The sequence below is a fragment of the Anopheles ziemanni genome, chromosome 3, assembly GCF_943734765.1.
Source record: "Anopheles ziemanni chromosome 3, idAnoZiCoDA_A2_x.2, whole genome shotgun sequence".
In the NCBI taxonomy this organism is placed as follows: domain Eukaryota; kingdom Metazoa; phylum Arthropoda; class Insecta; order Diptera; family Culicidae; genus Anopheles; species Anopheles ziemanni.
In genome coordinates this window covers 89849174-89876792 of record NC_080706.1, presented here as the reverse complement: position 1 = coordinate 89876792, position 27619 = coordinate 89849174, and the positions used below count along the sequence as shown (strand labels likewise).

At 48.2% G+C, this 27619-nt stretch overlaps 1 protein-coding gene across 1 annotated transcript; it reads right to left on the bottom strand.

Moving 5' to 3' along the window:
• Positions 1-1374: 1374 nt before the first annotated feature.
• Positions 1375-27360, bottom strand: LOC131285776 (trigger factor-like). The gene is made up of 3 exons (XM_058314633.1): positions 27321-27360; positions 18802-19179; positions 1375-1691 (listed from the first exon to the last, which is right to left on the bottom strand). The coding sequence occupies exons 1-3, from the start codon at positions 27358-27360 to the stop codon at positions 1375-1377; spliced, it is 735 nt and encodes a 244-aa protein (XP_058170616.1).
• Positions 27361-27619: the final 259 nt, after the last annotated feature.

Below are 27619 nucleotides of genomic sequence, written 5' to 3'. Positions count from 1 at the left end.
GAGGTTTTCTGATGGACGTCTGTCCGTTTGGCTTCGCCGTGTAAAAGTGGTACCGTACGGGTGTAAAAAGTACTTGTACAAGACTTCTCCACTTATTCCTGCGCCAAGGGCCATGACCTATCGGGCTTCTTAACCACCCCGGGGGAATAGTTTTTAGATAGACTGTGTCAATTCTAAGCTGAGCGTGATAAACAAGGGGAAAAGAACAGTAGCAAAGGGACATAAATCAAGAGCTCCAAAAAAGCGTCATTAGTCCGAATGAAGAAGGCGTTAGTTGTGTGATGCATTATCCCGTACCCCTTCTAGTTCCCAAGGAGGACCGATGTTGCTTCGGCACCGGTAAGAAATTGGCCTGCAATTATACATTGTGTCTTACGTGCCACGGTGTGTGTAAGGGAACGACTACGATCCCAACCCAGCAGGTTCGTGGGACTGCTCGGACGGAGAAGGAAACGATTTAGATAAAATTTGCATAACTCACCCGAGCGTCGGCATGATGCCGGTCGTAAATCACACACGCCTGAAAAGGAAACCCAAGATGGACGGATAGATGCAAACGATCCGGACGGCTGGGTCTAAACAAAAAACGAGTGGACGTTCATCACCAGGCCAAAAGATTTGGTACGTCTTGGGCGAGGGTCTATCCGTCTAAGACAAACACGGTGGTTGTGGTACCGACGTCCCAGACACGACGGTAGCAAAAACGCAAACGGCACGTCTTAATTATTCATCAATGGACCTTTTCCTCTAGCCGGTGTTCCATCGATGGAAGCCCCACCTCCCCGTGCTATCATACACTATGTGTTCTCGGGTTGTCCCAGAACGCCCAAATATGCCTGATGGAGATTTCGGTGTTTCTTTTAATGGACAAACCCCGTACAGCGAGGAAAGGATGCAAAAGGGGAAATAAGATTATCAGACTCATCATGCAGCTCATTACGAAAGAAGGCGTTCTTCAGGCGACAAGAAGGAATGGATACCGGGTCAGTAAACTTATGCAGTTTGTGGTTCGTTTTGGAGTCGGTTATCTTCGACCACTGTTTACGTTACGATGTTAGGGTTTCTTGGGGAATGACACAAATGTACCAAACGACGCAGATAGTGAATGTATTCATATGCTCACGAGAGTGAATGACTACAACTGAATCTTGAGCTTTATACCTTCCCTTGGATGCATCATTTATGAACACCCCGTTTTAACGGCCTGCCGGGAGTATCATATGTACTGCCATTGCATTAATTAAGCTAACTTACTTGTTCCCCAAAGACTTACGACAAACAGAATATTGGTATCCATTCTGGAACAGTCGCTTACATCATATGTAACAATATTTTGTCAAACAGTTTGGATTGGATATTACAGCCAAGATAGTTTCACTTACCCGAACAGAAGCTATCCGACGTGAGCTCGTCGTCGTCGTCGACGTCATCATCCTCACCTTCCAGTGGCAGATCGTCGTCCTCATCATCTTCCTCATCGTCCACATCTAAATTATCACCATCATCATTAACATCGTTCTCGTCCTCATCATCCAACACATCGTCATCCTCCTCGTCATCGATGTCTTCACCTTCATCACTACCAGCGTTGACCACTTCATCACGCTCACCGGCGCTAAGCAACAACTCTCCCGAGTGAATCGATTCGTTTCGTAACTGTGGTTCACATTTGATCGCTTCCATGTCAGCGGCTACAAAGAGAGAAACGAAATGGAAGAAAGATGTTGATAATATTCGAGACAAGTGAGAAGTAACGGGAACAACAACAATGTTCAACAAGTACTTTTGGGGTTGATGGGAACTGTCGGTAGAGTAATGTCGATTGGATGATTCAAGTATGTCATGTCGTTGAAAGGAATCTTGAACTTGACAACGGAAGAAAGATGTTGGAGATGGATGAAGATAGTTGGAAAAGTAGTAGTCAAACCATTGCGTAGTCTTTACACTGTTTCTTGCTTAACCGTCGAAAACGCAGGCTGAAAAATTCCTCCGGATAGTTCTTAACCTTCCGAAAGGTAAGCAAAGACAGTGGCTCGTAGAAGCGAGTGTACCGAAGAAACCGTTTCTCTGTTTCGCATCATTATATTGGAAGGAACAAGCTGCCGTTACCGCAGCTCTGGCGTACCGGAGGTGCCATTGCAGCGATCCACATCGTGGCGTACCGAACGAACGATGCCGAATACTCCTAGGAGTAGTTAGGCAACGAACCTCCCTACTCTTATTATAAACCGTGCCGCCTAGCAACGCTTCCTCACGGAGGCTTGTCTCGTTCTTACGTGTTGCCTTCGTCGCAGTAGCCTTTTGCGTTAGGTTCCGGTTTAAAAAGAAAGGAAAGTAAACAGAGTTTGAGACACGGAATTGGAGAAAGGTCGGCTTCTTCGAGGTGCCCGGTGAGCTTTACCGAAACGTCACTCTCTTCCGCAGTCACTGTGGAAGAGCCATCGTGCCTGGAGTTTTGCGTTCTTCGACACTTCGAGTTCCGAGAGAGTACCGGGTAAAACCTGAAGTCTGTGTATGTCCACTTTCGAGTTCGACACTGGATGGTGCACTATCTTCGGCTTCCTGGTCTCTGGGGGGTAGTGCAGCTACCTTCACACAGCCAACCCCAGCCGCCTTTCCGTCCACGGACTGTTCGCCGACTTACCAGAGGGACTGAAGCCGTGCTGGAGATGGGCAAAAACACTCGCAATTATATTCAAAAAGTGAACCCACCAGGGAAATTTGTCTCACCTCTCTCTCTCTCTGTTTCTCCGTATCTCTGTCTCCCTTTCTTCGGGTGGTAATGATGATTGTGGAGAACGGAAGCCGCACCGAATGAACATCACAAAAAGCCGGGCGAATACTACCGCCATCGCACTGGGACGCTGCTCGGTGCCTTTGAAGCGCCGGGCATAGAGACCTCTGGACAGAACTCGGATATTCTCGGTCGAAATCGTCAGGGGAGATCGCCATCGAAGCTTTTCTTCGGAGGCGATGCGGAGGCGAGTCGAAGCGGTATCTGAAGAAGCAGCAATGAAATGAAGTCTTCTGCCGTGTCGGGTCCAAGGCGGACTTCAGAGAACGTACACAGAAACCAGCGTCAGCCGATGCCTGGTGGAAAACCAAGGAACAAACACTGGGCTCGTCAAGGTATGCCGATGTCCTTCACGGACTGACTTTCTAAAGGACCGAGCGGAAAAGGAGTCGATTCCCTCGGGATCCAGCTGAAACGAAACGAAACAGCGCTGAACCCATTCGCCATTGCAGGGAGGTGTTTGTCGCTTGAGGTGATTTTATGGCCGATGTTGCGTTCGCAGCGAGGCCTCTTTAGGAGTCTTCCGGTTTCCTACACGTCAAAGGTGACGCGTGGTTTCACACGCTTATTTTTCGACTCTCATCGTATGTTTTGAAGTTTGGTAGGTGAATATACGGTACCTCGGATATACATCCTTACACTCCAGATGGCGTCGTTTGGCTTTCGTGTAAAATATGCTTCTATTTCCCTTCCCCAGATCGAGGTTCCTTGCATACACACAGCGTATGCCCTTCCTACATAATGGGCGATGGTTCGATTTGAGTGTAAGGTACTCTCAACGGTGTCGTATAATGCGACGGAAAACTACCAACTGCCATCCAAAGATTTCGACCGTACGTCCCGCCAACAAAAGGGAGTAGTGTAGAATCGCTCGCCACCACCATAAAGAAGAACCAGGGGACTCCAGCGTCCTGTGACGTCGGTGTCCTTACCCCGCAAATCCTTTCCCCTGCCTTCAGGTGTAGTGTATAGCTGCTGTCTACTGAAAATTCACCCAATGCGGAGTTGTCCACAACAGGGACGCGAGTTTCCGACGAACGATGGTAAGATTGTAAAAAAGCAACGAACTCTCACGCTCTACACTTCCAGAAGGTGAAGGTGAAGAAATTTACGAAAAAAAGAAACCGAAGACAAACATAAGTATTTGCTTGCCATTTCTTCACCACCTTCTCTGGGGCTTTTGAGCGACTACAACATGGCGGTACCAAGAAGGTAGAACCTGGAGAGAGATAAAAGAACGCACAGGGGGAAACGCGAGCCGTTAAGAGTCCACGCTCGAACCAACGGAGCTGGCGTGACAACTGGCTTGAGCAGAGGATTACGCCTTGGCTTGGGGACTAACGATGGGAGCGGCTATCCGGTGGGCGCACATTCGGTGCTCTAGAGCACGCCGTACAGCTTTATGGGCCCGAGCGCCCGGCGTGGCCACCGGGAGTCCGTCCCAAACCCGAAACGGGCAAAGCTCCCCCCACATCCGACCGTCGACCAGGGAGATATATAGTGAAAGTTCGGAGTTGTGTTTCGGATTTTCAAGCATAAGAAATGGCCACTGGGGAGCACCTCGGAAGTTCGGCAGGAAAGGCAAGCTCGCTGGAAGCTCCTGGAAGCCGCTCCGGGTTTGCCTTTGCCTCTCTGTTGTTTTGCGGAGGAACCATTCTGCGCTCCGGAGTTCCCTTGCGTGGGCAGATCAGAGTCTGGTGGAAGCAGTAACGCTATCTCATTCGGTTAAAAATAAAAGGAAGGAAATGTTTGCTACCACCCAACCGGGCGGTTCTACAAGGCTACTACACTCCAGGGTGCGCTGGGACGTCTTCTAAGCTTCTCGAGACTAGCGGTGGCGCCACTGTTGGCAGCTCACACTCGCTTCTACTCGCCCACCACCTCCACAGGGTGGTTTGCGAAGCTGCAAATGCTCGGCACAACTTCCCCCAGGGAATGCGCATCCATAAAATGAACGAAACGTCGGAACGGAATGACGATCGGCCAACCGGAGGATCCTGGGGGAGGAAGCTGGAGTTCCACGGAGCGGAGGAGGCAAGGAAAGGGCTTCGCCTTCTCGCCGGATCTCCGGGGAGCTTCAACGGAAAACTGCAGAACAATGGCAGTGCTAGTGTCCCGGTTCCGGGGCGGATTTATCAACGGACCCGGGTCCGAACTGAACCGAACCGGACCGGAATGGAACCGGGTTCCGTCCCCATTGGGGAATGACGCCAACATGGTGAACGCACCATGGCCGATGTCACTAACACAGAGAAGCCGGTATACGGTCCCTAGGCGAGCGAGATAACGAGATGAAGTATTGGGTCGTTGTCGTTTGGGTGTCGGTGTGTTCTTCTTCTTTTGTTGTTTGTTTTCGGGCATCCTAGAGTTCAGTGTTCATTTGGAGTAGTAGTTTTGTCTCCTTCCCCAGTACCTCTCACTCTAACACTCCAAGGACTACCTAGTTTCGAAAAGACGACAACATTTTTTACTCTCCTTCCCTTCTTTTTTTATCCCCAACGGGGATTCGGTTAGAATATGGACTCGGTTTGGACTCGACCCAGAAGTGGGTCAAATTGATTACAACCACCACGGATCGGGTGTGTTTGGGGCAAACGCAATGTACACAGTAATGAAGAAGTGACCGCCAGGTGCTATCGTTCGACGACAAATGGGAGATGGATGGATACGAAAAGGAACTAATTCAATTTGTAAATGATACTCTCATCACGATTACATGATCTATGAGATGTGTTTGATACGTCATCGAGAGGAGGGCATTGAAGATAATAATAAAACTAAACAAAAGCGATTTATTTGAGTGACATAAGCAATATCCGGTAGTAGCAAATGCTACAACGCAGAAAAATAAAAAGAATCGAATTTTGAAAGAAACAAACGAATGTTCCTCAAGTAGTATCTTAAATGTCTACAAATCAGGTCCAATAGCTGGTAATGGAAAAACTCTGTTGCAAACATTTGTTCTGCTCCTTGCGGAGTCCATTGCAAGGTCCGGTAGCAACCATTTTATAATGTTACCTTCTCCATCACGAACCACACGGAAGGAGAAACCAAATCACCAAACAACTGCAATCGCACAAAACTATTCAGACGAGCATTCGTTTGTCTTTTCTTCCGAGCAGAGGAAAATCAAGACAAACAGCTGTACTGCTCTGGGGCCAGTTTAGATGGACCAAATCTCGTTTCGTTCTTCACCGGGAGGGTGAGAGGAGTAAAGGTGAAAAACCAGAAAAGAATTCACTGCACCAAGATTGGATCATCTCTGTGGAGGCATCAGAAAGAGATTGCACTGCTGCACCGCTGTGTTCGCTGGTGGAACGGTATACCTTTCTTTTAATCCTTTTTTTTTATTTTAAGGTTTGTACAGATGAAGAAAACTTAAGAAGAATTTTGTTCGGTTTTTTTCTTTCTTTTTGGGCGCCATTTTTGTGCCGATTTTCCTACCGAACGCTCTCGAAATCGGATACATGAATAAGAAATGAGGCGCCCGATTTCCCGGGGTGTTGTTGCGAAAATGTTGCCACACTCATTGGAAGCCGAAACTCCGGAAGGCAACGGTAGCACGCAAGAATGGGAAAGATTCGAGCAGGGACTTTCTCGGAACGGTGACTCCTAAGGAAAAGGCACCTATACGAATCCTTCGTTGCACCGAACTATCGCTTCATTCCGTTGCCGACTTTGGTTGGATAATAAGAATATCTGATTTCCTTATTTTTGATGTCGGGGAAAAATGGCTACCCCTTTCTTTTTCAATTCGCACCTGCACAAAACAAGCTGGTTCCTTGAAAAGGCTATTCTGAGTTTGAGTGTTGTCTACATTTGTTCCTGTTTTGATTTTTCGAATGAACTTCTTTCTTTCAAAGTTCGATACTCCCAAAGATTAAGAGTGTCCGCCGGAACGAGTTTCCGGGTGTGAACTGGAGGTAGGGAGGAGGGACGAAAAGAAAATCAGAATCGGTGCACCACGAATCATAGGCCGCCCTGGGTGAGTTCTCGGAACCCCGAACCACCTGGAAGAGATCGATTCCAATAAGAGATCGGCACCAAATCTAGTTATGGACAAGATGCAAATGGACAAGACTGAGGGAAAAAGAGCTCCTGGAGGAGAAAGGTGGAGTCGGAGACGCCTGCAAAACAGTGCACCCAAAGTCTCCTGACATTTCCCAAAGTCTGCCTCAATCTTGTTTCCCCCTTTGCTTGGTGCCATTGGGTTTTTTTTTGTTTCTGTCCTTCCTGCGTTAGGACAAAAAGTTCGTCCGACGTCCAAGAAGACATCAGGAATTGGTTTTCCCACACAAAATCACCCACCCGAGGGCAAGGACCCGCCGCTACACGCAACGAAACACCAATTCCAAAAGGAAAAACCGAGTAGAAGGAGGGAGATCGAAAGGAGGTTCTTGAGCTCACTTCGGAAATTCTTCCGGCAAAGTTCTTTGAGCACACCGCTTCAACCTCGCAACACCCAAACACACGCCCCCCAAAACGGTCCCACCACCCGAATCGAACGATCCGTTCGAAATCTTGAATCTCTCCGGCTCCCGGCCGGTTAACTCTCCTGACAGTTTCACTTCCAATCGCAAAAGTGTAAGTGATTCGGTTAGCCCTTCCGGGGATCGGGAAAAATTGGTGCTTGGCGCAGGGTTTTCTCGATTATAGTTCTTAATTCTTTGCATCGTTTAGTTGAAAATTTAATTACTCACCACCTCACCTCGACCGACGCCACCGTTTGGACGCGCCAGGCGACCGGAAAGCCTCTCGGTGGACTCCTTACGGAATGAAAAAACTTTTTTGGACTTTTGTGAACTGTGTGTGTGGGTTTATGTGTCTATGCCTGTGTCGTTTCTCATCGACGGTGCAGGATCGGGTCCTTACGTCTCGAGTTGAGATCTTGAAGTGTTTTTCTACCAAAATCCCAAACGAAAGACTTCAGAACTTCAGACTGTGCGTAGCTGTTCCCTGCCCTGGTAATAATTGTTTCCTGCTAATCGTCTCTGTACCCTCTAAAATCTTGTCAACCACCCTGAGCTGGGTGGAAGGGAACCAGAATCTCCCGGGGATTCCGTGAATTTTCAATCCTTTTGCCTTGACATCCGAATTCTGAACTTCCTTGCGACCAAATATTGATCAGTTTACCCTTGGTATTTCGTTATCAATATTTAATTATGTAATATATTTTACAGAAAACTGATGTCTAGCTTCCTTGTTATGCAAAAAAAAAGATATAAAAATGTCAAATTAAAGACAAATTAGTGCTTAAAGACAGCAAGTTTGTGTTCCGGATTATAACACTTTTTAAACCCATAATGGCAATAATGGCTTAATAATCAAAGAAAATATTTTGTAATGGCACGTAATGTTGGATGAACCAAATAAAAAATATACATCTGAAACACTTAATTTGTGTCAAACAAAACTCGACCCAACAAAAAAAAGCCAATACAATCGAACACCCGCGAGTTCCGCTGGTGCACCAAAGCTTTCACCGAAATGTGCTTTTCCACCTGCGGGAGTTTTCCGATAACGACGAAAAGGGTACGAAAGAAACACTAACAACGTATTGGGGGGGAGGAAATGGTGTGAAACAGGGGTCGGTGGTAGATGGCCCCTATAGTTCATTTGCCTCCAGGTGCAGGTGGGTGAGTGGACTACCCGCGTCCCTGGTCAATTCGGCGGTCGAGTGCGGGGGCCTTATTTTCGGTGCAATTCACCAGGACTTCGAACCCAACACACGCTGCTTACTGTTTTTCTTCCTCTCTCTCTCTGGCTCTCTCGAGCATCCTCTGGAGTTCGGTATAAATTCGCGACCTCCACCAATGGGAAGGTTGGTGCTAGGACGAGGGTAGGCAATAGCGATGATGGTGGCCGAGGATCGGAGCTTCATTTTAGATATTTATGCACAAACAGGAACTGTTCCCCTCGGGGAAGTCGGCACAAATATGGCACAAAGCGGAGAAGGGCAAAGGGGGGAAGGCAGAACGAACGTGTGTGGGTCCAGCCGGGCCATCCTAGGGACGCACCGTCCAAACGAACACACACACACACACACACTAGCAAACACATATGATCGCCGGGAGACGCGCGGCAAAACGACAACCACATGAATGCTAATTAGTGGCAATTGCTTTTTACATATATTAATATCAGAATATATATTTATTTGATCCCGCGAGGATCGTTCCAACCGTCCTCCCCTTCAACAGGGCATTCTGTCGCTATCTTTCTCTCTCTGTCTCTCTCTATTCCACCGTCAACCTCCTATTTCCGTGGCGTCGGGTTGCATCCGCAAATACGACACTCGCGGGAGAAAGTTAACGAAAAACGGACCAAAATTCCACGGAAGCTGACTCCGACTGACTGGAGGGTGTGCACGGGGCGGTGAGGGAGTGAGGGAAAACATCCACACAAAGGCACATGGAAATGGGAACGCGCGGTGGGAAAAACCGGCCGAACCAAGTGGGCGGTTTTCCGGTGCACGCTGCAAATGCCGTTTTCCCGCACACGGTGACTGTGTATGTGTGTTCACACACACTCATTTATCGGACCTGTGCACTGTAGGATGGAAAACATCTTTCATCATTCAACGGCTGCGGCTTGGGGTTTTGCTTGTTGCCTCATTTGGAAGGGACGTTTTTCCTTCTCTCTTTATCTTTCATTTTTACTTTTTATTCCTATAATTTTCTTGCGCTCATTATCCACCACTAATGGGTAAAAGCTTATTGAATTGTTGTTTCAAAATAACAACGAAGAGAGAGTGCCGATGTAGTGGTTGACAATGCGATGGAGGCGCATGGTGGTTTTGAAAAATACATCGTTGTAGTAAACTTTGTGAAATATTCTCTTATTTTTTAAAAACAATCCTTCCACAATCACAAACAATCTACAACAACGTCACAAAATGCAAAATGAAGAGGAAACATTAGTTTTCATTTAATAAAATACGACAACCAACCAGTTGAAATGTGCAATGTGTTGGTTAGATTTACGCGCCTGAATGTATGCAATTGAGCGAGTGCATAGAAAGATTTGTAACTGAAAGAAACTAAAAATAAATAAATCATCCTTGGGAAAATTAAATAACTTTATGACAATTATTAAATTGGAACATTTATATCCAATCTTCCTTAAAAAACAATTCTGTTGTGGAATGTTGACCCATCCTCGCTAACATGCACGTGGCGCGTGCGAAATGTTTGCGGATGCATAATTTCCACCGGGCCGAAATGCATGCAATCATTTCCCTATTCCTAGCTACTGCCTGCGAGAGACTTACCAGTACAATACAATAAGACAATTCCCTCGAGGAGCAGCGTCGAAAAGCTGGATGGAGGTGTTTTTCGGCCCTCCGAGGGGCAAAGTTCGCGCCTGGTTGCCACACATACTTGTTTATATCGATGCGCAGGACACACGCGAGGTGTGGGCACTCGAAGGGCTGACCCGTTGTTGTGCTGGTTGCATCAGGCCGGGTTGGGGTAGGTCACCCAACACCTACCACAACTCGGGTCAGTCCCATCACGCTGGAAAATGTTGGTCCCCGCGCGTGCAGCGAGTAGCTTTGCGTGCGTGCGTGCGTTCGTGCACGGTTTCCATCAAACGCCCGAGGTGTCGCGAGGCCGCGAAAGGACGAAAGGCAACGACTCTTCGGGGACGCCGTGGACATACCCGGGCACCTCTCACCCACACGTACCGAAGGTTTTAACGCCGCCCGGTTTGGTGTCGCGCACCAAACACATTGATTAGGGAATTTGCGCGGATGCGGATGTTATGCCGCTGTTTCGAAGCGCACGGTCCCAGTGTAGTCATCTTTCTCGCGCGTATCGCGTGTGTGTGTGTGTGAGTGTGCATAACAAACACACCCTGGGAGCACAGGACTATGGGCGGGGTGGAGAGGCGGCCCAGCATCCAAATGGCAGCAAATGGTAATAACGGCCATCAACAGCACCGACAACAACAACAACTGCACCGCTCCGACGGTGCGACAATAATGGTGCGACATTTAGGCACACAGGCCTAAGCATTGCCCAACTGGGGCCATCACCTCCACCCACCAAATGGCGGGGGAAGGATGATGTTGCATAAATAATTATCGCATCTTTAACACCCACTCACCAGCAGCCGACATCTGCAGGCGTTTGTACCAGATACCTTTTGTCGAGTTCCACCGGAAATGAAGGCCTACGCAGACTGAGGTGCTGAAGTGGCGGTGACAATTCGAATTCCCTTCGCTCCAATCGACAGTGAATTGCACTTTTCTACCAACGCTCTGCTTGATGTTTTCCTCTTGTTCACTTCTACGATAAGAACATTAAAAAAAACATTAGATTATGGAGGGTGATATCAAAGTCCGGTGGTTCACGTTCAAGAAATTACGATTGACACGATGAATGTGCAATGATGCAATTGCCACTATAGCACGGCAACAGCTACTGCAAAGCCTACTAGGGTGAAGGTGAAAACTGCCTCCTGCGATCAGTTCCTTTCTGTCAGCTGCGACTGACCAAAAGTTATTTTATGACAGCTGAAACACCAGCGTTATAGAATTGCACTCAACGACACCCCAGATGGGCAGTTCGAAAACCTAACCTAGATATGTATAAAAGGGGGAAGCCCAATGCGGGACATTGCAATTTTGTTCTCGAGAGGAATTTTACAACCATCACGAGAACACAACAAATTGCATCAGTCTGTACAGAATAAAAGGTAGGTTGCTATATTCTAACGTTTTTAGATTTCATTTGACTTACTTAACTAGGAAAGATAACATTAAAGGCTCTGAATACAGGATGAACTTGGATCGATACCAACTTTCGGAAGTGTATTGAGTTAGTTCTTCACCTTCGCGCAATCACAACACCCTAAATATAGATGCGAATTGTGAAAATCACAAATGGGATTAATTAAGAACGAAGCAGAGCTGCTTCTACGCCATTCCCTCGGGATCAAACCACACAACTGTCTGAGGAAATGAACGGAAAGATTAACTCCCAGCAATGGCACACTTCCCTCGAGAAAACTGATGGCATTTGGGAGCATCCTTCAAAAGTTACCCTTTTCGGGCCACATATCGGGTGGAATTGGTCACAATAAAAAAAAGGAAAAACACATCCCACCATGTGACTGTGAAGCGAGTATCGATGTTTTCCAGATTAGCACCGTTTTTAACGACCACACCACCATGAGAAGCCACCGCCTCCCAAGGAACCCGAACCGTATCAAAAATGTATAACAACCGGGTGAACTAGTGTCAAATTGGATGCGAGTAATTGAGGAAGGGATTGAGCGTGATACGGTCGAACGATGATGCCGTGGTGTTCTCCTCCCAAGGCCAGGGAAACGGCCATTTCGCGTGGTAAACTAGTTGCGCCTAGGCACACACACACCCAAATCTGACCCTGGGTGGGTGAAGGGATAATGGGTGAGGCTGGCTGCGAGCAAGCAAAGTTGCCCGGATCTAGTTACGACGCTGGGTTCCGAAGCTGGGATCCATCCATCCTGCTGCCGGATGGGTTAGAGCTGGATGGGCTGGATGACAAAAAAAAATGTCCAAACACCTCCGAGCAGATTCCACCACGATGGCGGTTTAGTTGGGCGGTAGAAAAACTCGGGGAACTCAACTCGACTTCACTCATATATTCATAAACCTAGGTCCCAGGGAAACCGAACCGGCCACAGCCGGTCCCAAACTCCCCAACCGAGCGAGGGTTCGAAATAGAATGATGTAAAGGAAGCGGGAAGGTTACACTGGAGTCTGAGCGTAGGCAAAAAAAAGTATATGTAACCTCCAAATGAACAACTACGGACGGTTAGCCCGGCGTGTAACGACAACGTTGGATGTGATGCCCGACAACGGTTTGCCTACGTCCTCCGGTCCCGGGGGGATTTTCCCGAAAAAACCCCTTGCTCACCCGCACCCACAGGAGTCGCCCGGTGGATACGTTTGGCTCAGGAACCTGAGGCTCCACCGCCATGGGTCCATCCATTCGTGAGGAATCCTTCTGTCGTCCGGTCTCCTCGGGGAATCTCCCCAGGACGCTGTCGCTGGGACGTTCTAAATTGCTTATACTTGTACGCCCACCGCAGCATTACGGGCAGCGCGCACGGGAGGTACTCTCTCACCCGGTTTGTATCTATCCGTCGTCCCCTTCGATTCCCACCGGGATACTGCATAGATCCTAACCAACCCGACGAGCAACGTGGGCCACTACCGACCACCATATGTGCATGCCTTGGATAGCGGAGAGGAATATTATAAGCCTACATCAGCAATATGAATATATCTATGGACGACGCAGTGCCTAAAAAACACGGGCTAACCAAGCGCTTTAGCCTTCTCCCAGAGATGGCTTCTCTAGACGAATGTTTAGTTGTAGGACGGGTTGCTCTATCGTCGACGTCATCATCATCATCATCACCGTCGCCCTGGTCGTAGCCGTAGCCGTCGTTGCGGACAAGTGTAGCTCCCAACAGAGCAGCTACACAGACAGACAGAGACTAACATGACAAGGACACGAAGGCTGCGCGCTGGCTCACCGTTCGAAACCATAACGATGAAATACTACACACACCTACCGGTGCCACCTGATGGACCACTGGCCCCACAAGTCAGCGAACCGTCTCCACCGATGTGTGTTTGTCTGTGTTGGTGGTTGGGAAAAGATTCCTAGCCTGAACGAGTGCGCTAGGCTTCCATCGTGGGGACCGTCTCCGGGGACTTTACTAATCAGAATTCGTCCGTTGCAAGGTGGGCACCAGCGGCACTCGGCGTAGAAGCAGCAGTAGCAAGCAGCTGTTTTCCCGGAATAGCGTTTTATCGACCTGCTGCCTGTCTATCCTATTCCCGAGAGTCGCTCACAGAAAGGACGGACGGAAGGTATGGCATCCAGGTATTGGTCCCAGCGATGTTCCCGTTAGTGGTCTTTCGTAGCCTCACAGCGAAGACCATAAGCTTTCCCAACGTCGTAGGAGGCAAGAGACTACTCAACGCTCCCCAACGGCAGGAGGATCCCACAGTCGACCGAACCCCGGTAATGATGGTCACGAAAGTCAATTACAACGTCAAAGCGGGACCCGGTTACGATCGAAGGGTGGCGGTTACATTTTGACGCTATGATTTGCCTCACTTCTCCATCGGGAATAGGCCGGTACGGGCGATGATGTCGGCAGGTAGCAGACCTTTCAACTTGACCTCTGCGTGTACTCACAAGCTCCTCCAGCTTTCAAACATTCATTACGCGCATTTATCACCATCCACCAGCGGTATATCTCGAAGCTAGGCGGTATATTCCGGGAACCAAAGACAAGATTTTCCCGTGCCGTGAACTTATCCCCGACGAGTTGCTGCCGTTCGTGTCGTCGTGCGCCTGCCGTGTTCGCTTGTTGTCACATCATTTGCACTCTGACTGCACCGTACAAAAGTCGTCCTGTCAAAGCGGATTTATTTTCACCACAAGTGACATCGCCGAGTGCAGAGTAGGGAGACGGAATGGCACAATGGGAAATGGCGCTCCATTCTCTCGGTGTAGGACCGAAGGAAAGTGAAAGAGAAGGTACACAACCCACTGGGGAATGTACAGACAAACCTCCAGAATATCTTCAAGACGTCGGTTCCCTAATTCTGAAAAAGCGGAAAGAGAGACGAACTTTTTCACCTGTCCCAGAGGAACCCCGCCAGACTCGGGGTGAGACAGGTTGGTAGCGCTGAGTATATCGTTCTACTACTATCAAATCCAATCCGTTCCAGACATCCATATATACACACATGTGCTGTCATCGGAAACCCAAAACGCGACACTGCTGTCACACATGCTTCGAGGATGTTTGCATAAAAAATAAGATTCAACGAGAGATGAAGTTGCGGGGCGAGGGAGGCCATCCAAATCTAAATTCCTGTACAGGATTGTGAGCAGTGTTTTTTTTTCCTTCATTCTTACACTCTTGAGACCGTCGACATTCCCCCATCGACAGCTGACGTTGCTACCGGTGCCAAAACTCTCCCAGGGAACCAGGCAGCCAAATGGTGAGTTTCATCCAGCGTCAGGGCACAAAATTCAACCAATATTGACATCCCCACACCACCCGGGAATGATTGCGAACGCTGTGTATCCGCGGTATTTCGCGGACAGCGTGCACCCGACCTGACGAAGATGGCGCTAAAATGAAACAACAATCTGCTGGCGCAACATTCCCCCGGGAACTCCGGGCCTCGGCTGTGGGGCAAACGTGAGAATGGAAAAGCGGAGCAGCGGACTGAAGGTACCGTTGGTTAAAAAAAAAAAGAATAACACAAGACCAAACCGGGGACACATACAGATGAAAAAGTAAACAACATTACCCCGGAATCCCCCGGAAGAATATAAACCGAAGAATATGAACCTCTTGGCCAAAGGAAAGAACAACGGTTGGTGGTTCGGTATTCTTAGGAAGAAAAGCTTTCATTGGATCGTAGGGACACACAGATCTTACGAAAAGAAAGCAGACACACACACACACAACACGTTCCATTCTCCACCCCCAGTGTAAATCGCCTCCGGTTCACGGGAACACCTTCGGTGTCTATATGTGGCACACAAGAAAGGAAACCCGGAGTGACACCGGAGGGACCATGGGTACCATCTTTTCGGCGTCAAAGTTAATCAGCCGAGCGGACTTCGGAAACAAATGCGCCCGCGGTTGCGGCGAGGGCTAGGGAAGAAATCATGCCGACCTGCTGTTGCGCTGGATTCCAAAGACACGGGTAGAACGGGAGACAACACATGTCATCCTCCTGGTGTCCCTTATGAAGTCCCTTTGGAGGAGGGGAGCGGAAGATGGTTTGGCAAGTAGGTGCAAAAATTCAAAACTATCGCCATGCCCGTAGTTGACAAGTATACGCCTCCCCCCACCGGTTCTTGGTCTATCGATCGATGCCGGTACGTCTGGCACATCCTCCGTTCGCTTCCCGCGGGAGTGCTGAGGCTGCTGAAAAGTTTTCCACAAGCTTCTGCGGAATCTTCCCCTGGTTGAAGGTTTGTTCCCGATGCCAACTTTATGCCAGAGCGATGGGCAGCTTGGCTGCCGGTGGACAGAACTGATACCGGGTGGCAAAACAGTTACTCTTAAAACTTTCCCCAACCTGACACAATCTTTCGCGAGTTTCAGTCGATAGACTGGTGGGAGTTGGTAACGTCAGGGACAGGTCCAGGATGATGTGGTGTTCTGAAAACAATAAACAAACCATACATGACTCATTGACTTCTAACTCCTAGCTTATACATACCTCCGTGCAATAACAAATATTTGTAGGACTACAAAGGTGGACATGGTTAAGATGCACTACAATAACCTTGATCGCTAATGGAACATCTTTGAACAGTAAAGGACCACAAAAAACCATGCCTTTAGACATGGAAGCGAATCATACTAAGTATGGCCCGAGAGAACTATGCTACGGTTGTACTTTGGTTCGGTTCCTACAACCAACAACTCCCAGGGGAACGTGTAGGGATCACCCGGACAAAGGACACAGCGTCTGGCTGTCCGAAGGGTTCTCTTTGGAAGCAAGGAAAATCAATTCACACAACTGTTAAGATTCTGTCAATGTCAATAGACCTTTCCAACGGTTTTGGGACGCTACAATGGAATATGGAATTATAAGACCATCGCTGGAGTCACTGTAAGTCACCAATGAAAGCTTACTCCCAAGCGATTGGTCCAGTGATGTGTACACCGACGTTAGCTTAACCTTAGGGTTTTGCAGGTTCTTCGTATCTCCACTTCGTTCTGGTCGCTAAAATATTCCCCAATCCGAAATGAACAGACGAACCCAGGCCGAACTAAGACGATTCCTTCATGACGCCAACAGTACTCTCCCCGGGGAATCTGTGAGACACCGGAGCGATAATTGCAAAACCTTTCCCGCTATAACCGTGAACGAATATCGCAGTCATCATCATCGTCGTCATGATGGCACATCGACATCCTTTCGTATTTCCCTGACGGTTTTGGTTGGACCGTTGATACTCCCCATCCATTCGGTACGACTCGGAGCGGGACTGTCTCCTGGGAGAAGGGTATACCAGTGCAATCAATCATGGAAAAGTAACATGTTAAGTAAGAAGCCGCATTATAGTGGTTTTTCATGAATTTGGACAGGAACGATCAACCTCATTCATAATGTATTTAAATTTGGCGAGAAGCCTTGACCTGTTTGTGCTAGTTCTGATTGCCAAGCTTCTGAAATTATTCTTATTTGATGTGATCCTCCCGCTTTGCATTCTCCACCTCTATAAGCAAGTAACACTACACCAATGTGAGAAATGGTGCCAGAAACTCGGTACGTAGCTCCTCATCCCAACCATGGATATGTCCAGTAGTCCCCAAGGACCCCGAGAATGGTACAAAGAAAAAGAAACCCATCAGTCTGACGCATCTAACAAAGCAGGCCATAACGGACTTTCATCTTCGGGAGCTTTCCGTTCTTTTCCTTCATCCTTTTCGACTCCCAACGGCACCCTTCCCGGGACAATATGTTTTTTGCCAAGCGAACGATGCTAGTTGGTAGGCATTAGTAGTACCCTTGGACCTTGGAAGTAACAACAGTCGGCGGGCAGTGGTAAAGTATGGCGCCTAAAAGTAGGCAGCCGGTTGGTCCTTCGGCGAAGTAGGAATCTCTGGTGGTGGACTTCACTTGCCATGCACGGATAAGACGGATAAGATACCAGCCGAGAGGGGGGCAAAGGAAGCGCCCGCAAAGGAAAGAAGATTTGAGAGGAAATATGCCTCCGATGAAGGAAAAGTTCCATCCCCCCTTGGGAATTGCCGAAGCTACGGGAGTCAAAAAGGAAGTGGAGTTAGAGGAGATGAGCCATCGGGCCATACCTTCTACCTCCATGGCTCAAGCTTTCTCTGTTTCTCACTCCGACCGGTGTGTCCCCCGAGACCGATGAGCTCCACTAGGAAATGAGTAGCAGACGTACCACCACGCGTCCAACACCGGGCAGCCGTTGGAAAATGGCAGCGAATGAATGAAAGCCAACCTGACAACACAGCAGAAAAACCTAACCTAACGAACATAATCCCAACCAGCGCCGAACACATGCCAAAGTCCTTTGAGTCGTTCCGTCCCTTTCCCGGGGATTGTCCCGAGGATAGGAGGGAAAGATATCGCCTTATCCCCCCACCCCCTCTACCACAATGTTCTGTCGCACTCTGTCCCTCGCCAGCTCGGGCGTTGTTGTTTGTCGGTATCATTTCGAGATGAACTACGAAACAAACTAAACCCATAGGACCCGAAGGAGTACCGGAATAGCGACCACCGGAGGATCACATTTGGTGGGTAGAGGGAGGAGGGAGGTGAAGGTGGAGACCAGTGCTGTTTGGGGAGGCGAGTGGCACTGGGAAAATGTATTACTGCGGCAACTCCCGCGGGGGTTACTCTCGTAAATGAGAGTTTCACAAACAACCAGACCAGACCGAGCCGGAGGAAAGCAAAGTTTTCCATTCCATTCCCCCGCCGCCATTGGGGTACTGTCGCTCTTCGGCACCGCCATCACCTCTAGCCTTCACTACTTGGGGAACGTTCCTACGAAGCACGAGGTCTAGGCCGAGCCTGCCGTAGTAGATCCTCCGATGAACCGATCAGATGGGGTCTGGGCACTCGTTCTCAGGGAAAAGATTAAAAAAAGAAGCAACACAACAGCATCACCAATCCAACGCTAGTAGTCGCTTTTTTCACGTCAGGAACTTTTCTTCGCCTCCACGGCGGAGTATCATTATGGCATGGTGTTCGCCTTTTGTTTGTATCTTCTGTTCTTCAATCATCCTGCCACGTGGCAGTTCAACTGGTAATCTATCTGTTTTAATCAGTTCAAGATTTTGAATTTTTAATTTGACGATTGAAAATTTTGGTCCTTTGGGAGAATAGCTGTTATCTTCAAACTAAAATAAAAAATAAGTAAGATAAAATGTTAAACAAACATATCAAAATCTAAAATAAAAATACAGATAAGCTATCAAAGACACTTCCAACTTACCGTCCACTTCACCGTCCAAGAACCTCACTTCGCGTTCGATGAGCCTTACTTCTTCTCCAACCTCACATTTTTCAACACTTCGCGCCACACTGACACAGAGATTGGAACGTTGCGCGCCAACTCGCAACGACTCGTCACACGATTCGGCCACCTGTTGTTGCTGGTGGTCACTAACACTTTCTCTCGAATTTCCCGCCCCATCACTTACTCCTTCACGGTTCACCTGCACGACGTCACAATCCTCACCATCGTCACAATCGTCATCGGAAACATCCGCCATCGGGCTGTCACTGGTGTCCTCCTCGACATGCTCGGCCGGTGTGTTTTTCGCACCCGAAGAGGTCGGTCCTCCGTCGACGTCCTCTTCGTCGCCTTCATCTGTCGATGGGTAAAGTAATGGAAGAAATAACAACATAAGTAGATTTCTTATCGGTTGTTTAGGCCCCCTCTTTCTTCGTACAAAGTATACAAACAGTTAGCAATCCCGCTTATTTCTGATCCTAACGAAAATCTATTTTATCAATATCTCACCTCAGAGCCATTCATGATATTTAAAGTATCACTTCTAGATAACAGAGATCCGAATATTTAAAATAGCTCACCAGAAAACCAAAACCAACTGTAGAAATAGTAGACAAAACTGTCCCATTCCTCAACAAGCAAGATGTAAAAGGCAAATACACACTCCGAGCAGATTTGATGACAGGTTTTAAGTGCTCACGACAGCTTGTCCTCGTATCAGCTGTCGGGCAGTCCTTTGCGCTAATTCCCAGCACAGGGTAAACGAACCGACCAGCGGCGCCATTGTTGCGCCACAGGTGAGAGTATTACACAATTATCCACCCAGGTATGAAAGCTGGACGGCGGACATCGGATTTAGTCGTAATTATTATCAGCGCCATGGAAGTACACCACGCCAAGTCGTGGATGACAGTTCACTTAAGACCAATGGGGCTTTCAGGGTCGTTCTCTGTTTTTGTTTCCATCGCAAGGTATTTAGAGCCAAGGGACGGCGAAGGTTTTCCACGTTGTGCTTTTTTCTGCAGGAACCAAACCGACATGAGCTTAAAATTTAGCGTAATTAATGACTCAGTGACAGTCGCGGGAGTATTTTAGCTATTTCCCATTCTGGTTACTAGTAATTTCAGATGGAAACTTTTAACTCAGTTCTACAATTTTATTTTATTTGTAAGCTAAGAGTTTAAGTGGAATTTTGACAGTGGCATAATCGACTGACAACATTCTACCGTTTCCAAAGGTTGCTTTGCGCTTCATGTGAACTGTGAAGCTTTTTTTACCTATATTTTTTAAGAGAACGTATCAAAATCCAAAGGTTGCTTTGTGCTTCATGTAAACCTAGCATTACAGATATTTTTTATGAGAACGACTCAAAATTTTCTAATTCACTGTTTGGGGTAAATAATTTTCTTTATTTTGACCTCTCCTTGTTTAACTTTTTCCTCGCGTCAGGTTAACGTCTCTCCCGTTTTCCCACGGGGAACCAACCCACCATCGACCCATTCCAAGTTCCTGTAACAATTTCGCAGCCATATGCAACGCGCTGCTCGATAGTCTGGATGCAAATTCTCGCGACATCTTCGACTCGATTCCGTCCCCTTACTTCCGTTGTCGCCGCCGTTAATGTCTTTCGCGCATGGTTATGGTGCTGCCGACCCCACTTCGACTCCGTTCCTTCGCACCGTCATTCCCAGGGGACCAATCCTAGCGGTCCGCTCTCCGAGCTCTCGAAAGGGTTGTCGGGGCGGGCGAACTTCGTCGGGCGTAATAATCAGCTAAAAGCTAGGGACACCCTGTGCCGGCACCTCTAGGGTTTTTTTTGCATTCTGCATCCCCCCCACCACCACCGTAGCAACTTCCGCCGATTCCTGTCAATCAACGAACGCATTAACGTTGATGGCCTGTCACCCGCGAAAGTGAACAGGATTAAAACGGAAAACGGGAGAGCGCAGAAGAGAATAACAGAGCCAAAAAAAAACCCTCAGCATGGCGCGACCTTGCCCTTCACCCAACCCGAGTTCTACCGAGACGACGGCGGTGAATGTGAACACATCCGCCATTCCCGTTGGTGCGCCACGGGTGCACTCAAGGCAAATGGGGCTTTAAAGCCATCGCGACCCGAGGGTCTGGTCGTCCCGGTGACTTTGCCAATCCTCCCGACATGATCTTTCCGGCTCACCGACAACTAGACGCGAGTTCGGGGCGACATATCTTTCCCGGCTGTGCGAATGTCTCGACATTAGTCACCCCGGAGTTTGGGAATATCACCGGAGGAGGCCACCGACCGATCGAGCAGCCGGAAGTAATCGGCTTGGGAACCTTAGCCGCGACGTCGAAAGACGTTTGGTGCAATGAAAAAGGTATGTACTTCGGGAAGCAACTATGTAAGGAACTTTGAATTTTAAATGCTTTTCCCTCCGTGGAACTCAAGGAAAAGAAATACTGGAAGCAGAAAAAGGATATAAAGCAAGTTCTGGATCAAACTCTACCCTCTCGAAACACCACTCTTTCAGGCCAACAGGGTTCCCTATCCCTATTGGACGTTAAATCCCTCAATAGCTTGCGGGAATCCGAAGGTACCACACTAATTACCACCAACCGTGCAACACGTACAGTGCAGAAGGGAACCGACCCGTTGTGGCTTTCGGTACCGACGTGCGTAAAACGCAGGGGTTAATTGATAAAGTACAAACCCTGGTGGTGGTCCTGGTACCGGAGATTCCGCACACTAGGGTGCGTGATTCCTTCCTCTTCTCGATTTAGGTTCGCTCACTCCAAATGGTTCATGTTACTGGCCACAACATCGGGCCGTACTTTCATCCGGAACGACCCGGCAAAGGTCCTCCTTTCCTGGTGGAGGAGTTTACTCTGGTACGCGCGCCCGCCATTTTCCGGAGGTGAACCGACCCACAATGATGGCGTCTAGTGGGTGAAAGTGGTCCCCAAAGCACACCCAACAATGCGACAATTTCACCACGAACCGCCCGGAATCGTGGCATCGCCGCCGTGTGACCGTTTGCGGGTGCTTTTGCGAACTGATTCAAACCGATAAATTCGTACGATGGCATGACGGAGTACTAGGCTGTCGTCAGGGAAGCCGGGGAAGCGCAGCGACTGGTTTGGGGGCCGGTCTTAACGCGGTTGTTTGGGCACGCAGCACACGTTCACTTTCGGCCATTTTTTGCCACCGGGAACCCCCGGCTCTGATGAGAATTCTGTCGGGTAGGATTTTGCCGCAGAGCCATCCCATGGTCGTGGTGGTGTGGTTTTTTACACCCAATCCGGTGCGGTGTACGGTCAGGTCACTCATTCCTTCCCCGTTTCGACGATGGGAGTTGAATGTGAATAATCACCCACGTGGACAAACGCATTAGCAGCGACCACCGTGCGTCCAGCTCTCCCCCAAATCGTTGAGGCAGACTTCCCACGGCTTTGATTGCCGTTCCAAACACGTGGCGACCCAGTTTGGGAGTTCGCTGGTGGCAAAAAAAACCAAACAACAAGAAAAGGTGGAAAACCATCAACACCAGCTACTAGTGAAATCCTGAAGCTGACCGCAAATGAGGCTGACCAAACGAAATGTGAAAAAAAAACACTCAAATCCAGCGCGCCACGAATGCTGCGACCATTAATTTTTACAATTTTAAAAGTGTCCCCCGCGACCATTTGATTTGTTTTCGCTGGCACTGGCCGTCATTGCCGTTCGGTCGCGCTTTCCCCCTCCGGCAAAGCCAATCTGTCGGTCCTTCTCTAACGCTTACCGCCACGGTGGGATTCATTTATGACATTTTTATGATCGCATTCTCCAACCCTTTCGACATCGGATTTTTTTTTGCTCCCCGTACAATCCTATCCTCCTGTTGTGGTGTTTATTTTTTCCCTCAAACCCTTTTTCCCTTCGTTCCCTGATCGTGTTGTACAACACTGTAAAACTCTACACTGTACAATACTGTAAGTTTACTTTAGGTAACCAGAAGCATTGAACACCAAAGAAACCTTATGCTATCTAGGAAGTAACCAGGTGAAAATTCCCGCTAAGGACATTTTTGTTGCTGAACGACAATTTGGAAAACCATTTCTACGTTTTCCAGCGTTGTGATGATGCTTTGTTGGTGGTTCAGAACTGATCGTTGAATTTTACCGATGTGCAACAAACCAAATGTTGCGATTTGAAAATAAGATTAGTGTAATTGTACTCTCCTTTTTCATTTCAATGAGAAAACAACACAAAGTAAAAGTTGGAACGAACATTTCGGTTTTTTAACAAAACAGTAAATGATTAGTTACTGAACTAGAAAACTAATCATTCACATTTTAATATGTTGGAAAAACAATAGAGAATGTATTACAGGAAAATAACAAATACAAAGCAATGAAATGTGCAATTAGTAGAAACAATAAATTAATTAAGGCACAAAAGTAATGGAAAAACATTAAAAGCAGTTCTTTTTTCGTTAAAAACAAATCCTCTCTATTCTTGTAGCAGACCAGCATTAGAAGCCACAGCTGCTTTTGCATAATCCTAATCGTCCTACCGCATTAGGCAGCTTTGCAGTAAGATTTGAGTGTAGAATAAGCTCAGTGCAATAACAACGGAAGGTTCTTGCACAAGCCACAACTAAGAGAGTACCCTCGGAGAAGAACGTAAAACTATAAATCTCACTTCGGACCAATCTCATAACCAATTCTTATAGCAGTACGTAGACCCAAAAACGTAGAAGATATGAGGAAACATGAGTTCAAACACTTGGCGGCACGCTTTCTACAAAATTATCCCCAACTCAGACCTCGACGTAGAGGACGTTAAAACCGATATCCACATTGGGCAGTGTGTAAATAAATAAAAGCGACAATAAAATTGCACGCCTAATTGAATGGCAAACCAAGAAAGGAGAAGAGTACGTTAGAATGAAGTGGAAGATTAATGCGATCGCTTTGGATCGGCCATAGCATTTAGATTCTAATGCACGGTAATTTATAGAACGATTAGCCAACGATTAGACGGCTGTTGCCTCCTCCGAGAAAGAATGTTAAGGTAAGGTTCCCTTTGCCGTGATTGGGTTAAGTAGATATATAACCAATGCGGGGGGAGGTATCCTAAGGTTACCTCGCACATGGTACTGCCTTGTGGCAAATATGACTGGAAGATACTGGGAGATTTCTAAAAGGATAGCGACCAAATTTTCCTAAGCCATAAATTGGCGACTCTCGGAAATGATTCTCAATTATGATCCAAACCGTACTAGGGATTAGTGCCACATGGGTTTGGCTTACTGGCAATAAATAAACCATTAAGAAGTGTGGCCCAATGTAGTAGGTACTAGGTGCGCTTTTGTGGAACGTATCGTATTAAACATGGGTCGATTAAGTTCATATGATACTCTTAGTGGGTAAAGAACGAGGTGCCAATGGAGAAGTACCACGTATTAACTTTTCTCCATTCAAGGCCTCCTACGCAGTGTATGTTCAGTTTTTCTTCCCAAATATACTAGATGTGGTTTGGATAACCGATTAGATATTAGAACATTAGTTTGGATAACCGATTTATCGCCAGGTAAAATAGGTCGTGACGTCAAACGTCATCGAATCGAACTAATGGTAGCTAAATAGACACCACATTAAGTTCCGGATATATAGCTTGATGATGTTTTGGGTGTATGCAGCTCTAGGAATTAGGTTTGACAGGGGAAGTCTAGTTGCGACGTACTACACCAGGCGAACTAAATCGGACATATAGAGATATGGAGAGATAGAGAGAGATTGTGCAAGAGAGATTCGAATGAGGCACCCTTGGTGGTAGTTTCGCCATTTCGATAAGTTCCTCTGCAGTGACGTTATTCCGGTACCGGACAAAAGAAGGGCGCCAACAAAAAGTTCAATTCCACCAACCACCACCTCTCAGCGTCATCGCGTGGATTTGCGATCGAAATTGTCGTCACCATCATCACCAGCATCACCGGGGCGCGAGGGACTCCACGAGGGCTCCGGGAGGTCTCCGCTGAGTCGTCGACGCCAACTCCCCGACACTCGGGCGTCCTCCACTTGTCCGGCAGCGGAACCCGGTCGAAGCGACCGACTCCTCCTCCTCCTCCAGCGGAAACTAGTGTCCCACGGGGCACATGAACGTCGAACTCGCTTCCAGCCCGTCCCAGGACTATCTTTCTGTGCACGTGAGTGTGTATGTGTGTATGTGTGACGCTGTGTCCGCACGTTGGCAACACACTATCACAATCAGGTTTTCCAGTTTCGCGCGCGCATTTCCCTACGGTCCCATCGTCTCCCGCCGGGTTTTCTTCCCTCCCCTCTCCCTCCCCCATAACCTCGACATCCTTGGCCACCAAGAGAGAGAGAGAGAGAGAGAGAGAGAGAGAGAGGGAGACAAAAAAAGTCCTCCGCAAACAAAACAAAACAACTCGGAAAAATATCCTCAACTAACGCCGCGTGAAGTTCCAACCCCGGACCTCCTCCTGCCTCCTCCCGCAGTCCCACGATATTGTATGTATGTATATATCGTGAGTGCTCCCTTTTGTGATTCCCGTGGGGGTCGTCTTGGCCCCAAAGTCATCCTGGTGCTCGCTCGTACGTCCCTCCGCAGCGCCCTTCCCCCTCCTTCACGCAACCCCGCACCGTTGCCGGCCTAGTGGCGCGTTAAAGGCGCCGAAACTTGGATCCTAACCGGTGCTGCGCAGGGCGGAAGGGATGGCGAAATGTTGGGAGTCGGCATGGCACCATCACCATCAGTAGGAATTCCCAGCGGAGCAACTCCTCTTATACTCCTCGACAACAACAAGCGCGCACAGTGCTAGCAGTGTGTGCCGGGTGCTAGGTGCTCTGTATGTGTGTGTGTGTGTGTGTGGGTTTTGGTCACCGGCCGTTTTGGCTTTCGGTGCAAATTGTGTACCCGAATCGCAACGAAATTCCCCATCCGTCGAAGCCGAGAGTCACAGGCGAGTTATATTTCTCCTCAACACCCTCCCTCCTCCCTCCCTACCCTTGGACCACCTCCCTCTGTCGAGGGGCATTTGTGAGGGGTGACGCGAGGGATGAAGCTTGAGTGTATTTCACCAATTTCATCTTTCTGACCTCCCAGGGGAATTCTGCACCCCGACCGTTCCGACCTTTCCCGCTCATTCGCTCGTTCGTTCGTTCGATTCACTCCTTTTGTGATTCCTTCCTCCATCCCCCCTGCGCATCCCCTTCCCCTCACCATCCAGTGCGTAAGCCCTTTCGGAAGGGGACACGCAGCCGGGGGTTTTTGTTTTGATCACGATGTCCTTTCGTCCTTCTTCCCCCCTCCTGGAACCGTTCGCCTGCCACTTGGCGCCAAGATCTCGATTCTCACTCACTCACTCAGTGTCTACAGGTATCTCTTTCACTCCAATGCTCGTGTGCTATCCGGCACGAGGATCCACATGGCGCACAGGATAATCTCTCACCGGGAATTGGAAGAGCAAAATATTCCTCCTACGAGGGGTGGATGAGGGGGAGACAGATTATAGTTAAAAAGAGATAAAGAGAAAAGAAACAGAGAGGGAGAGAGAGAAGCTAATAGAGGAAAGAGATAGTCAGAGCATTGGAATAGTAAGCTCACGAAACACTAGACAACACACACGTTAGTGAATGGTAATATGTGTTTCTAACAGAAAACATAAAAGTCGCTCGAAATAGAGCAAGCAACGGAGGAAGTTAGTAGTTTCGCCGTATGACCAGGACAGAATATTACATGCGCGTGTGTGTGTGTGTGTGGGTGTGTAATAATGCATTCATTTTCATATCGACGTTGCTGTAATACGAACGTCCCCTGGGACGAACCGCCGGGTACGGTTCCCCACGGAATCGCGCGAAATGGAACCGAAACGGTTCGGTCCATGCAGATCCACTGTTGGGACCTTTTGGGTGGACGAGTCGGAACGGTTTCAGTTCCACGGAAAGGGCTAGGGGGATGCAACTGATGCCGATGGTGTGAAATTTCATTTCGAAACGCCGACCAAACTCGTCGATTTCCGCTCGCTCCCTCGAGTGGCCCTCCGATAGTTGGTAGAGGCACACACCATGCGAGAATGCTGGCCAGGATGAATGGAAAATGGGTATCAAGCGCCACATAGCGATAAAAGAAAAGAGAGAGAGAGTGTGGAAAACAGAGAGGGAAAACCCCACACATAACACCGCTTTCGTTTTGGTCTCTCGAGGTTTGCTGGAACTGGGAGAAAAAGTCGAACGCTTCTCCGGAACGGCACACCATTTTCCCCAGGGAAAATGCGCGCCAAAATTTAACCTCCCACTGCCGGCCATAACACCCCCGCCGCCTCTTCCTCTGTCCACCGTTAGGGTATGCTACTGCGATGTTTTTCCCCCCTCCGTTCGACGGATTCACTCACAAACCTTACCGCGATGGCGTTCAAAATGGGGATATTTATTTTATTTTAATTTTTTTTTACTTTCAAAACACAGCATACGACACACGGTTGTGTTTTTCTCGAACATTTGCTTCCGAAACTTACGCTTTAAGGCTCTCGGTTTGGCCTGCTTCCGGCGGGACATTGCGTTTTGGTTTTAGCACCTGATCGATGTTTGGTGTTGTTTATTCGTTGGAGTTTTCACCCTCTCACTGGCGTCAACGCTTCGTGGCAACATAAACACGGCGGTAGGTTGAACACTATTTTTTTAATTTAGTTTTTAGAACACCCTTCCACTAAAAACTGTTTGCTTTGCTGAGGAAGCGCTAGATTCCATCATAAAACACGACAAAAACCGACACTTTTCACCATTTGACGTGTTAAAATAGCTTTAAATGCAGACA